This window comes from Mustela lutreola, chromosome 4 (assembly GCF_030435805.1).
Source record: "Mustela lutreola isolate mMusLut2 chromosome 4, mMusLut2.pri, whole genome shotgun sequence".
NCBI lineage: Eukaryota > Metazoa > Chordata > Mammalia > Carnivora > Mustelidae > Mustela > Mustela lutreola.
Genome location: NC_081293.1, coordinates 178,546,788 through 178,558,416, shown reverse-complemented (window position 1 = coordinate 178,558,416; position 11,629 = coordinate 178,546,788). Strand labels below are relative to the sequence as shown.

At 47.9% G+C, this 11,629-nt stretch overlaps 1 protein-coding gene across 1 annotated transcript; it reads right to left on the bottom strand.

The window, feature by feature from the left end:
- Positions 1 to 2,339: 2,339 nt before the first annotated feature.
- FSCN3 (fascin actin-bundling protein 3) lies at positions 2,340 to 10,842 on the bottom strand. Its single transcript, XM_059171770.1, has 7 exons — positions 10,387 to 10,842; positions 8,762 to 9,458; positions 8,309 to 8,427; positions 5,677 to 5,836; positions 5,034 to 5,204; positions 4,519 to 4,724; positions 2,340 to 2,461 (listed from the first exon to the last, which is right to left on the bottom strand). The coding sequence occupies exons 1-6, from the start codon at positions 10,525 to 10,527 to the stop codon at positions 4,519 to 4,521; spliced, it is 1,494 nt and encodes a 497-aa protein (XP_059027753.1). The 5' UTR covers positions 10,528 to 10,842; the 3' UTR covers positions 2,340 to 2,461.
- Positions 10,843 to 11,629: the final 787 nt, after the last annotated feature.

Here is an 11,629-nt window from a genome sequence, read left to right as displayed (position 1 = left end):
GGAGGGGTACTCACCCAGAAGTTATCTCATCATCAAATACTCTAGTGCCTTGCTCTTCAGCAACCAGCCACCAGTCACATGTGGCTATATAAATGTAACTAAAATTGAGTAAAATGAGCAATTCAGCTCCTCATTCACACCAGTTACATATCAAATGCCCAATGGTCACAGGTGTCCCCTGGCTCCTGTATCAGATGATAAACATTCTAGAACAATCTCGAATTTCCATCAGCACAGAAAGTTCTGTGGGCCAGCATAGCTCTCAAGGGAAATGCCAAGGGTGATGGGAGCATACCCTACCCCTGTCCCTGCTGACAGACTGCCCGGGAAAATGGGTGAGGTTTTGGGGGGTGACAATCTGCACGGTACAGTCTGGGAACAAGCCATTCACTCAGCTGTAGGACTGAGGTTGGCAATGAAGGCAGCTGCCCGCTGAAGCCCCATTGCCGGGCACATTCAAGTGGAGGGTGGATGGCCACTTGTGGGGAATGGGGGTAACAGACTATGTGGAGTGTGTGTGTGTGTGTGTGTGTGTGTGTGTGTGTGTATCTCCGTGCAAATGAATGCTCGTGCATCTAAGTTTGTATATGCATTTATGGAATGCTGAGGAAAAGATTCTGCATTAAATGACCCCAACGTCCAGTCTCTCTGAAGAGTGTACTGTATTTCAACTCATATCTCTGGTCTATTCTTAATGTTCTCTAGGAAAGGGATACCCTGGGCTCTAGTGTTCTAAAGCTTTGCTTGTTAGATTAAAATTTTTACAAAACTCTTTCCTATCTCTTGGGGTGCTTGGGTGGCTCAGTTGTTCGGCATCTGCCTTCGGCTTGGGTCGTGATCCCGGGGTTCTGGGATGGAGACCTCCATCAGGCTCCCTGCTCAGCAGGAAACCTGTTCCTCCCTCTCCCACTCCCCCTGTTCTTGCTGTCTCTTGCTGTCTCTCTCTCTGTCAAATAAATAAGTAAAATCTTCTAAAAAAATAAAAGAATTATTTTCTATCTCTTGAGGAGAAACATACTTACAAAAACCCGAGGTCATTTTCCTCTATGCAAATGGAACCTCTCCCATGTTGTGGTTTTAGCTTCTTTTCTTAACATATTGAAAACCCAGGCACCCATTATAGTACGGTGCAATTTTCCCGAAGTGGGGGTCAGACATCACTGTTGGTATTTGAGGACATTTCAGGAGGCATGTAGACACTGCTTTAAATAATATTTAGTCAGAAATGAGAATATTATTCCCCTTTTGACTTCCTTTCAAATCTCATTGCACTGAAGAGAAAGCTTTCATTTTGGTCCTCTGTAACAACTGTTAACCTTTTTTATAACAGAGGGAAAGAGAACCTCTGGTTTTGAGGTTTGGGCAGGGGAGGGAAATCTAACTAGGATTTGATAACAGCACTTAGTTTTCATTGTATTTATTTTTAAGGTCCCTTTCTATTTACGGCAAGTGAGTCTCCTATTTTGTGATAGTGATTAAAATAGTCCTTTTTTATTTTTAAATATTTTATTATTTATTTGACACAGAGAGAGAGATCATAAGCAGGGGGATGGGCAGGCAGAAGGAGAAGCAGGCTTCCTACTGAGCAGGGAGATGGATGTGGGGCTTGATCCCAGGATCCTGGGATCATGACTGAGCCAAAGGCAGACACTTAACCATCTGAGCCACCCAGGCACCTCTAAAATATTCCTTTCTAAATAAAATTACTTAAAAGTTTATGTCAATGAAGACATTGATAGAACAGATGATTGATAGATGAAGGCCAAAGTTATAAAGACAGTACAAGAATGATGTTCATTGTGGAAGCTCGGTTTTGATGGAAAGAGTAGTGGACATTATAATCCCCTAATTGAAGAATTGAGTCAGAGCTCCCAGTCATGGGACCCTCACTTCAACTCCTGTAAAAAGTGGGCGATGACAGGGAAAGTACCTGTCTTGCCCAACTGACAAGATCAAAGGTGAGATGATTGGTATATTTCAGGCTATCGATGCATAAGATGTGTCACGATCATTACCCTGTGCCCATAGGACTCATAATCCCTCATTCTTTCAAAACCCAAAGGACATCTAATCATTTCTGGATTCTGCATCCTTCAGGGCAAAACTGGCTTCTCACATGATTACTGGAAAAATTCTAGTGGTCCTGTGGGGATGGGGGAAGATCAGTGGAAGCATTGGTTACCATCTGGTCTTGCCTCTTCCGGATTGAACTTGCGGGGGGCTTGGGGCCTTGGACTCCACCCACCTCCAGACCCTTATTCTGTACTGAGTCAGATGCACACAAGGGGTCTTGGGGGTGGCCTTTTGTGTATTGTTGCTCGAAACAGGTGTTTTGCTAAACTGGGTAGGGAAAGTTGTGTAACAGATATTCTCATGGATCTTGACTCTGGGGTTCCTGTTGTGTTTAGTGCAGTAGTTTCTCCTGGAGGATTTGGATTTCCATAGGTGGCATCCCATTGACCTGGAAAGGGAAGAGGAAACAGAAACCTTGAGTCAATGATTTGCTGATTTGCTGGAAAAATCTGGTAAGATCAACTGGGAAAAGAGAGAATAAAATGATTTGTCCCATTATTATTTTTCTTTTCTTTTCTTTTTTAAAGTAGGCTCCACACCCATCATGGAGCTCAACACAGGGCTCAAACTCACAATCCTGAGATGAAGACCTGAGCTGAGATCAAGAGTCAGACACTTAGGCGACTGACTGTCCTGTTTTGTCCCATGCTTGATGAATGTGAAGTTGTATGTTTATGTGTATTTGATGTATGTGATACTAGTTTATAGGCAAAGGCAGTAAAAATTATTATTATTTTTTAAAGATTTTATTTATTTATTTATTTGACAGAGAGAGATCACAAGTAGGCAGAGAGGCAGGCGGAGAGAGAGAGGAGGAAGCAGGCCCCCTGCCGAGCAGAGAGCCCGATGCGGGACTCGATCCCAGGACCCTGAGATCATGACCTGAGCCGAAGGCAGCGGCTTAACCCACTGAGCCACCCAGGCGCCCTGGCAGTAAAAATTATTTTTAATCAGATTAATGGTATAAAAGATAGCATCAGAATTCAAAGGGATACTATAATCAACAGATAAGATTTATTAAGAATTCAACTGGATTGGGGAAGGTTTCTGATAAAGGACCCTGCACTAGATTCCAGGCTGCTTACTATACATTTTATAATCATTATTTCTCATAACACAACAAAATCCTACAAGATAAATACTATATTCCCCTTTTATTGGCCAGGAACAGGATTTGAGAGGTTCATTTTTCCAGGGTCAAACAAGTTTAACTGATAAAAATCCAATGAGAACCCAGTTCAATGTCTAAGAATGAGCTATTAACCACTATGATACATTGTCTACTGGAATGTCATGGCCTGGAAGGAGCCTGCAAAATTTAGTTCCATTGAAACCCTTTATGAAACAGATAAGAAAAGAAGCCTGGTGGAATTTCATTTGATTTTTTTCCACTTTGGCCCTAGCAAAGGGTTTGTTTAGAAAACCAGTAGAGGGGTGCCTGGGTGGGTCAGTGGCTTAAAGCCTCTGCCTTCGGCTCAGGTCATGATCCCAGGGTCCTGGGATCCTCATGCCCTTCCAACCCAGGGAAGTGAGGTCAGCTCTGAGGAAACAGGGCAAAGAGCAGTGAGGTGTCCTGAAGACCTGGGAACAGGGAATGATTTAGGAAAGCAAACTTGGCATGGAGAAGAGATGATGGGGTGGACGGATCTGGAGGCAGTGAGTGCTGCTGGGGAGCCCTCATCACAGTGCAGGCTTTGGGTGAAAAGCCTGGATTCACACGGTAGCAAAGGTAGTTAAGAAGGAGCAAGTGCTCAAGTCATGGTTATGGAAGTACCCAAGAGTTTTCAGGGTTTGGTAAAGGGAATGAAAGGGAGGAAGGCGAGATGGTGCTGAGATCTCGATCCAGAGCATCTGGGAGGATAGCAACGCTCTAGATGGCCATGGGGAAGGACCGGAAGAATCATCTGCAGAAGGGAGAGGGATGAGGCTGATTTTGAGAGGATGGCAGGACAAAGTCAAGTCAGTTGTCAATCAGAAAGTTGGAAAGAGAGGAGGTTAGCGCTCTGGAGAAGGGTCAGAGCTGCAGATGAATATCTGGAAGCCATCAGCACACCAGGGATCCAGGGGTGTGGGGATAGAAAGTGCATAGTTTAGAAGGCATACCCTCAAAGTTACCCATCTTCCCTAAGAGTGGGGCAAAGCTCTGCATCTTAACACAGAGAGATACATCTGATTCTGTCCCCCTCAAGCTTGCTGGCACACACGTCAATGTGGTCTCATCGTCAGAAACCTAGATCTGATTTCCCCTTCTTTGTCTAGCAAGTCAGTCTCCAGAAGCCCTGAGAGGAGAGTCTGGATTTGGAATAAATGTCTGGAGCTGATCCGGTTGTGGGACAGAAGTCAGTCCACGGGTGTGTTTTGGTCTCATGCTCACCCACTTCCCTTCTTTCCTTGCTCCTCAGCTCCTTCTCCTCTACCTCCTAGTCCTGACCCACTTGATCTTACCTAAAACTCCCAAATACACTCTTTGGTAATCTCTTCGCTGTCCGCCAACAGGGTGCCGCTTCGGTCGGATCGCATATAGAAGCCATTGGGTGCCAGCACCGTGAGCAGGTTGCTCCCGTGAAGCTCTATACAGAAGTTGAGAGCAAACTTCCCCCAAGGACGAAAGGTGCCGAAGGATGTTATTGACCAGAAGGATCCACCCTGTGCTGGGGAGGGAAGGGTGAAGGATGAAGTCCTCCCACTGGATGGCTAGAGGAGGCTCCTGGCAAGTACGCCAGCCCCTCTGACTTCCCCACTGCCTATGTAGGCAGGTCCATCTGTGGAAACGTGGGAGGGCTGGGTTTGGGTCTACCAACCCACTCGGGGGGCCTTGACGTGTGAAAACAAAGAGAAACTCCATTTTTCTTTTTCTGCTGAGTAGGCTCTGAGCAGAAGACATTGGAGTCCGAGTTGGGGCTAAGGCAGGACAAGACCGTGAACCCAGGAGAAGTTCACGGAGAAGAGAAGCTCCTCACCCTGGAAGTGGTAGATGCCCTGGCGGCAAGGCAGCAGGTGGATGCAGTCGGGCTGGTCCATATTGCACTTCATGAGGTCATGCTCTGAGGACGTGCCCACGTACCCATAACGACCTCGCAGTACAAGGAAGGGCCGGTTAGCTAATCGAATCCCAAATTCCTCATTGGGGCCTGGAAGAAACAGAGAGGAGTTATCTGGATGAGCTGCTTCCAGATGCTTTCCAGGAGGAGGGACACTTAATTGCAGGTTGTCAACATTTAAACAATTACTGAACACCTACTAGGTGCCAGATCTTGGGCTGGGTACTTATGAAATGTCTGTCAAAACACTTAATAGGGTGTAGAGCCCAAGAGGTTTTAATATCCTTCCTTCCTTTGAGAGGGTGGTGAATCTATTTAATCTTCACAAGACTCCTGGGAGGCAGGTGGGCTGGAAAGCACCCCCCTTGGGAAGGGAGCCAATGGAACTGGGGCTCAAAGATGTGTTTGCCCAAGTAATGACAAAAATTCATTGTCATTCAGCAAATTCAGTGATTCAGCAAATACACAGACCCCAGCTCCAGTGCTCTTTCTATTACAGCCCAGCTCCCTCTGAAAGCATCACTGACTTGGGATAACCTGGCAGGAGGGCCTCTCTCCTCACCTGGGATGGTGGCATTGGCCATCAGCAGGCCATTGTCTATGATGCCCAAGAAGCGTCCATTGGGAGACTGCAGGATGATCTTGCCACAATTCCAGTGCACTCGGAAGAAGGTATCAGGCTCCATGGGGTGCCCATTAGCCACCACTGTTCTGTGGCGCCTCTGAAGAGATTACAGGGAGCAGACAAGAGAAACAAGGACAAAATCTCAGCTTTCTTCCCATCATTTTTATTCCTACATCCCACACGCAGACTTTCTTCATTCTCCCAGGGCATGTGCTTTATGCTTTCACATCCTTTCTTTTCTTTCTTTCTTTCTTTCTCTTTTTCTTTCTTTCTTTCTTTCAAGATTTTATTTATTTAGTTGACACAGAGAGAGAGAGAGAGAGCATGCACAAAAGCAGGGGGAGTGGGAGAGGGAGAAGCAGGCTCCCTAGGGATCCTGATGAGGGGCTCTATCCCAGGATCCTGGGATCATGACCTGAACCAAAGGCAGATGTTTAACTAACTGAGCCCCCCAGGTGCCCTGTTTTCACATCCTTTTTGGAAAACATATTGTGGTCTCAGCTCCCCCCTCTTCCCCAGTCTTGGCTATATCCCAGAGTCCATTATCAAAAAAGGACCTGGATAACCACATGGAGAGAAATAAACCTCAGCCCAGATACCAAAATAATTTTCAAATGGATCAAAGACATAAAAATGAAAGCAAAACCATAAAACATCTACAAGAAAACCTAGGAGAAAGTCTTTGCAACATTGGGGCAGGCAAAGATTTATTGGAACCAAAAAATCACTAATCGTGTGCAGAGTGGAGAAACTGGACTTCATCAAAATAAAAAACTTGCTGCTCAAAAGACACTATTAAGCAAATGAAAAGGCAAGCCACAGGTTCCGAGGAAACACAATACCTGTATTTGGCAAAGAACTTGCCTTTAGAACACAGAAAGAACTCTTGACTTTAGAACATAAGAAAGAATACTTATGACTTGATCATAAGAAAACCCAGTGGGCAAAAGATTTGAACAGACACCTCACAGAGAAGATATACATATGGCCAATAAGCCCATGAAAAGATACTCAATGTTACTAATTACAAGAGACATGCAAATTAAAGGCACACTAAGATGTCACTGCACTTCCATTAGAGTGGCTAAAATAAAAAATACAGACAATATCAAGTGTTGATGAGGAAGTGGAACAGTTAGAACTCATACATTGCTGGCAAGAATGTAAAATAGAATACTCACTTTAGAAAACTATTTAACATTTTCTTAAAAATATAAACATGGGGCACCTGGGTGGCCCAGTTGGTTAAATGTATGCCTTTGGCTCAGGTCATGATCCCAGGGTCCTGGGATCGAGTCCTGCGTTGGGCTCCCTGTTCAGCGAGGAGTCTGTTTTTCCCTTTCACTCCACCCTTCCCCTCACACCCCTGCTTGTGCCTGATCTCTCTCTCTCTCTCTCTTTTTCTCTAGCTTGCTCTCTCAAGGAAATAAAGGCAATCTTAAAAAAATTAAAAAATAAAAATATAAACACACATTTATCATGTGACACAGTATTTCTACCCCTAAGATTACTGAAAGTACAGACCCATAAAAAAACTCGAATGCAAATGTTCCTTGCAACTCTACTTTTTAAAAGATTTTATTTATTTACTATGAGCAGGGAGCCTGACATGGGGCTCCATCCCAGCATCCTGGGATCATGACCTGAGCTGAAGGCAGAGGCTTAACCGGCTGAACCACCCAGGTGCCCCGCAACTTTATTCACAATAGCCCAAACTGGAGAGGACTCAAGTGTTCATCAACAAGTAAATGGATAAATAAATCATGTGTGTGTTGATGAGTAGTAGTATGGGAAACGGCTCAGTAATAACAGAGGATAAACTACGGATACATGGATCATGAATCTCAAAAATATTATGCTGATGAAAGGAAGAATACACAGGGTGCCATGGTGTGATTCCATTCATGGGAAATTCTAGAGTAGGCGACTAATCGGCAGCGACAGAACAGTAACGGGTGGAGGAGAGGGCAAGAGGAAAGGGGGACTGACTACAAAGGGGCAAGAGGGAATTTATGTAGTGATGTGAATAATCTTTAACTTGTGATTGGGTGTATACATGTGCATATACATGCACGAGTGTATACATTTGTCAAAACTTCTTGAATTGCACATTGAAACGAGTGCAGTTGATTGTATATAAATTGTGCCACCGTAAAATTGGTTTTTCTTTCTTTCTTTTTTTTTTTTTTAGATTTATTTATTTATTTATTTGACAGACAGAGATCACAAGGAGACAGAGAGGCAGGCAGAGAGAGAGAAGCAGTCTCCCTGCTGAGCAGAGAGCCCAATGCGGGACTCGATCCCAGGACCCTGAGATCACGACCTGAGCCGAAGGCAGCGGCCTAACCCACTGAGCCACCCAGGTGCCCCTCTTTCTTCTTTTTTTTCAAAGAGGCCCCATTGAATGAAATTGGGCCCATTGGTTAAAAATTGACCAGGGTCTCCACCCTTGTCTCCACCGTCCTCCACCTCAGCCTCTGGTCACCTGCCTTGAAGAAGGAGAAAGTATGTCTAGAATGGGAGAGCTCAGAAATGAAGGATTCCCTTGCTCGGAAGGCCAAGGTCTCACCTGGGCTAGGTAGCAGCCATTGGCTGCACGAAGCTGCAAGCTGGGGCTCTCATCGTCGCATTCAAACTGGAACAAGGACATTGGGGTTATGTGCTCAGAGGCAGCGCATACCTCAACATCTGCAGAGAAAGATCATGTCAGAAGGAGCCAGAGTCTGGTTTCAACCTCAGTCTCAGCCCCTCCTCCACACCTTCTGTCTGGGTTCCCTCTGGTTCCCCTCCTCAGCCTTTACCACCTTCTGCAGACCACAGGAGCCTGGAGAAGACCCAAGCTATTCCCTGAAGTCCCTGTCCCTGCCTTATCACCCTACTCCATGGTCTAAGAGATCCTGTTGGGACCCTAGGATCCTCCTTATCAGCAGCTTCCAAAATATCTGCTGCTCTCCAATACATTTTTCTCTTTCCAGGAGCCAGCTCTCCCTCCCTCCACAGCTGTCCTAGACCCAGCACTTGCCATAGACGATGGAGAGGAACTTCCGAGTCTTGGACCTGAGGCTGACCCAGGTGGGACATCGCTGTAGGACGAACCACTCCTCACCCCTGTGGGGATTGGAGCCCAGGCCCAGAAGCAGGCGTGTGCCCTGCGGGTACAGCATGCCTCCTTCTCCGTCGCTCAGGGCCACGAGCCCTCCCGGCCGCACCTGCATGTGAAAAGCCGTCTGTGCTGAGGGTTGGGGGACCAGCCGGTCTACGTGGGACAAGAAGAAGTGTGTTGAGGTCTCCAGGTGGTAGCATCCATCTTGGAAATGCAACAGGAAGCCACATTCCTCCAGGCAGGGAACGGGCGCATCCACCCAGACACGGCCCATAGTGGGGTCAGCCCGGGCATAGCAGTGGTTCACAGGGCTGTAGAGGATCACGTGGACGTGCAGGGCCGGACGGGGGGTCCACATGTGGTAGGCTGAGAGGACCCTGGAGTTGCAAAACACATCTTCACCGTCAGACTCCAGGTAACGGCCACTAATTATGCACTGGAGGGTCCACTTGCCATTGCGGTGGAAACGCAGGAGGAAGCACCCGTGGTGGCTGGTCCTGGGCCGGCCGTAGCATAGACTGCCGTCTGCCTCGCACAGGAGGTAAAGGCCTTGCAAGCCTCGTAGTCGGACCACCGCCTGTGCGTCATGCTCATTGCTCACCAAGATCTCCCAGGTCTGGAGGCGGTGGGAGGGAGAGGCAGGAGATCAGTATTGCCGAATGACCAGGCCAGGGTGTCCAATGCCATCATGCCTGGCATCACCCTAGGACCTTCATGGCGACCAACCACCTTCCCCTCCACATCGGCCTCCACAGAGACTGCCAGCTTTTCCACCCTCTCATCCAACTGATCAAAAGATTTCAGGAGACCTCTCCTACTGGAATCAGGGCGCTTCTCAAGATCCCAAGAAAAGTTCTAAGGACCTGCCTCTCCCAGCTCACTGAAGGTAAAACTCCTTCTCTGTTACTTGGTGGCTTCCTTCAATGCCTAATTTTCTAAGAAGTGTTTTGGTTTAAGTTTGACTTCTCTCTTCCTCACTGTTGCCCCTGGAGAGCATGTTAACTAACACTCCCCTCCCCAGAGCCCACCTCCCCAGCAGGGCAGGAGAAAGTCAAGACCTCTTACATTGGGGTGGGCAGGCCCAGGCTCCAGGGATAAAGATTCCCAAACCACAACCCATAACGGAAAAGAATCAGTCCATCCCTAACTGCACTGCCCTCCGCTACCCACCCCCCCCCAACCCACCACAGCCCCTGGCACGCTGGAGGCCCACAGTCCTGCCTTCCAGCCTGGGCTCTTCACCTCTCCTCTTTGTGATGACACAGCCACCTGGTGTTGGGGTGGAGGGAAGAAAGCAGCCAGAGAAGGCAAGGCAGCAAAGGCTGAGGCTTTGCCTCTTGGAACAGGTTGAGAAAGGGGTAGAGGGAAGGATCGAGACCTGTGAGCAAAAGCCTGGGGTAGGAGGGTCTTGGGCTGGTAATGGCAAAGGCTAGGAAAATGATAGCGAGTGTACCTCAGCCACCACACACACACACACACACGCACACACACACCAGAGCTTGGCCACTAGGAAAGAGGACTCCCGTACAGGTTTATCTGGTTACCTGTCTCCGGCCCAAGCCCTTTGCAGTAGCAGTGACCGTGTTCTTATATGCCTCAAAAGTGAGGTAGGATCCTGCCCAGCTGATGAGCCCAACCCTTAGCTCCTCAGGCTTGGGTCTTCGAGTCCACTCCACCTCCTCCATGGGGCCGGCACCACAGGTGATGACTCTGTCCGGCCCAGCCTTCCCCCCAGTGGTGCAGTTCCACAGGCCATAGGGCCTGGAATCAGGCCTGTAGTACCCACCAGAAGACGTTCCCAGAGGGAATTTCTCAGGCAGAGGCTGGCCTAGGGCCCAGCGCCTCTGTGACCCGGGAGCATTGTGACTGTGAGGGCTGCCTCTTATCCATAGTGGGGAAAGGGCACTGGCCCGGCCATGGTCAATCCGCAGCCCAGAGGAAGTGGGTCTAGGGCCTCTGGCGTCAAGCTCCCTGTGCAACTCCAGGCACCAACAGAGCTGAGCTAAGACTGGGAATCAGAACACCAACCTGGGCCAGTGATAACCTGTGACTACAGGCAAGTGTCTTCCATTCTTTGCTTGTTTCTCGCTTTAATCACAGGATAAAAACCAACCTCTTTCCTCCTCACGAAGTGAGGTCTGCTTGGCTCCCTTGGGACTCAAGTGTATTTCGAGTTCAAGATATCCAGGAAAAATTTATTAACTTTTACAGCCCTTGAGAGAATGAAGCCAAAATGTCTCAGAAGATGCTTTTCCTCCGGGGGTGTGAGAAAACCCTAGATAAATAACCAGCAAGGATCAAATGACTCATTTTCATCAGGAAGGGTTGGCTCAGAACAGGGGAAGGGAAATGTCCTAGGTAGGGAGAGCCCTGGGCATCTTCCTCATAATCCCCTGCCTCACTGTTCCTAAGGATCCCAGCCCTTCCCCTCAAAGGGTCCCTGTTGGCCAACAGCTTCTGGGACTCACTTCCTACAAAGCTCCTGGAGAAAATCAGGCCAGTAGCTGGAGAAACTGACCACCATGAAAGGAGAAAGGCAAGAAGAAATAACGGTGGCAAGGGCAGGTTTTGTTTAAGCTTTGCAGGGATTCGAAGAACGGGCAGAGTGAACCACACCTGGAGAACCACCTACACTCCTGGTTCCATGCACATACTTTCCCCTTCCTGCTGTGGGGGCGAGGTGGTACAGGGCCAGAGGTGTCTTTTAGGTAGAAAGAGTTGCCTCACACAGTGCGGAACTTTAATCCCCAAGGATTAGAAGAACCCTATGGTGTTTCATAGGATAAG

What these genes read in the sequence shown, in the direction of transcription:
- FSCN3 (XM_059171770.1), bottom strand. Translation starts at nt 10,527, where the DNA reads ATGGAGGAGGTGGAGTGGACTCGAAGACCCAAGCCTGAGGAGCTAAGG. An exon ending in GGCCAATGCCACCATCCCAG is followed by an intron (nt 5,205 to 5,676) that starts GTGAGGAGAGAG and finishes TGTTTCTTCCAG; the next exon opens with GCCCCAATGAGGAATTTGGG. An exon ending in GGGCATCTACCACTTCCAGG is followed by an intron (nt 4,725 to 5,033) that starts GTGAGGAGCTTC and finishes TTCCCTCCCCAG; the next exon opens with CACAGGGTGGATCCTTCTGG.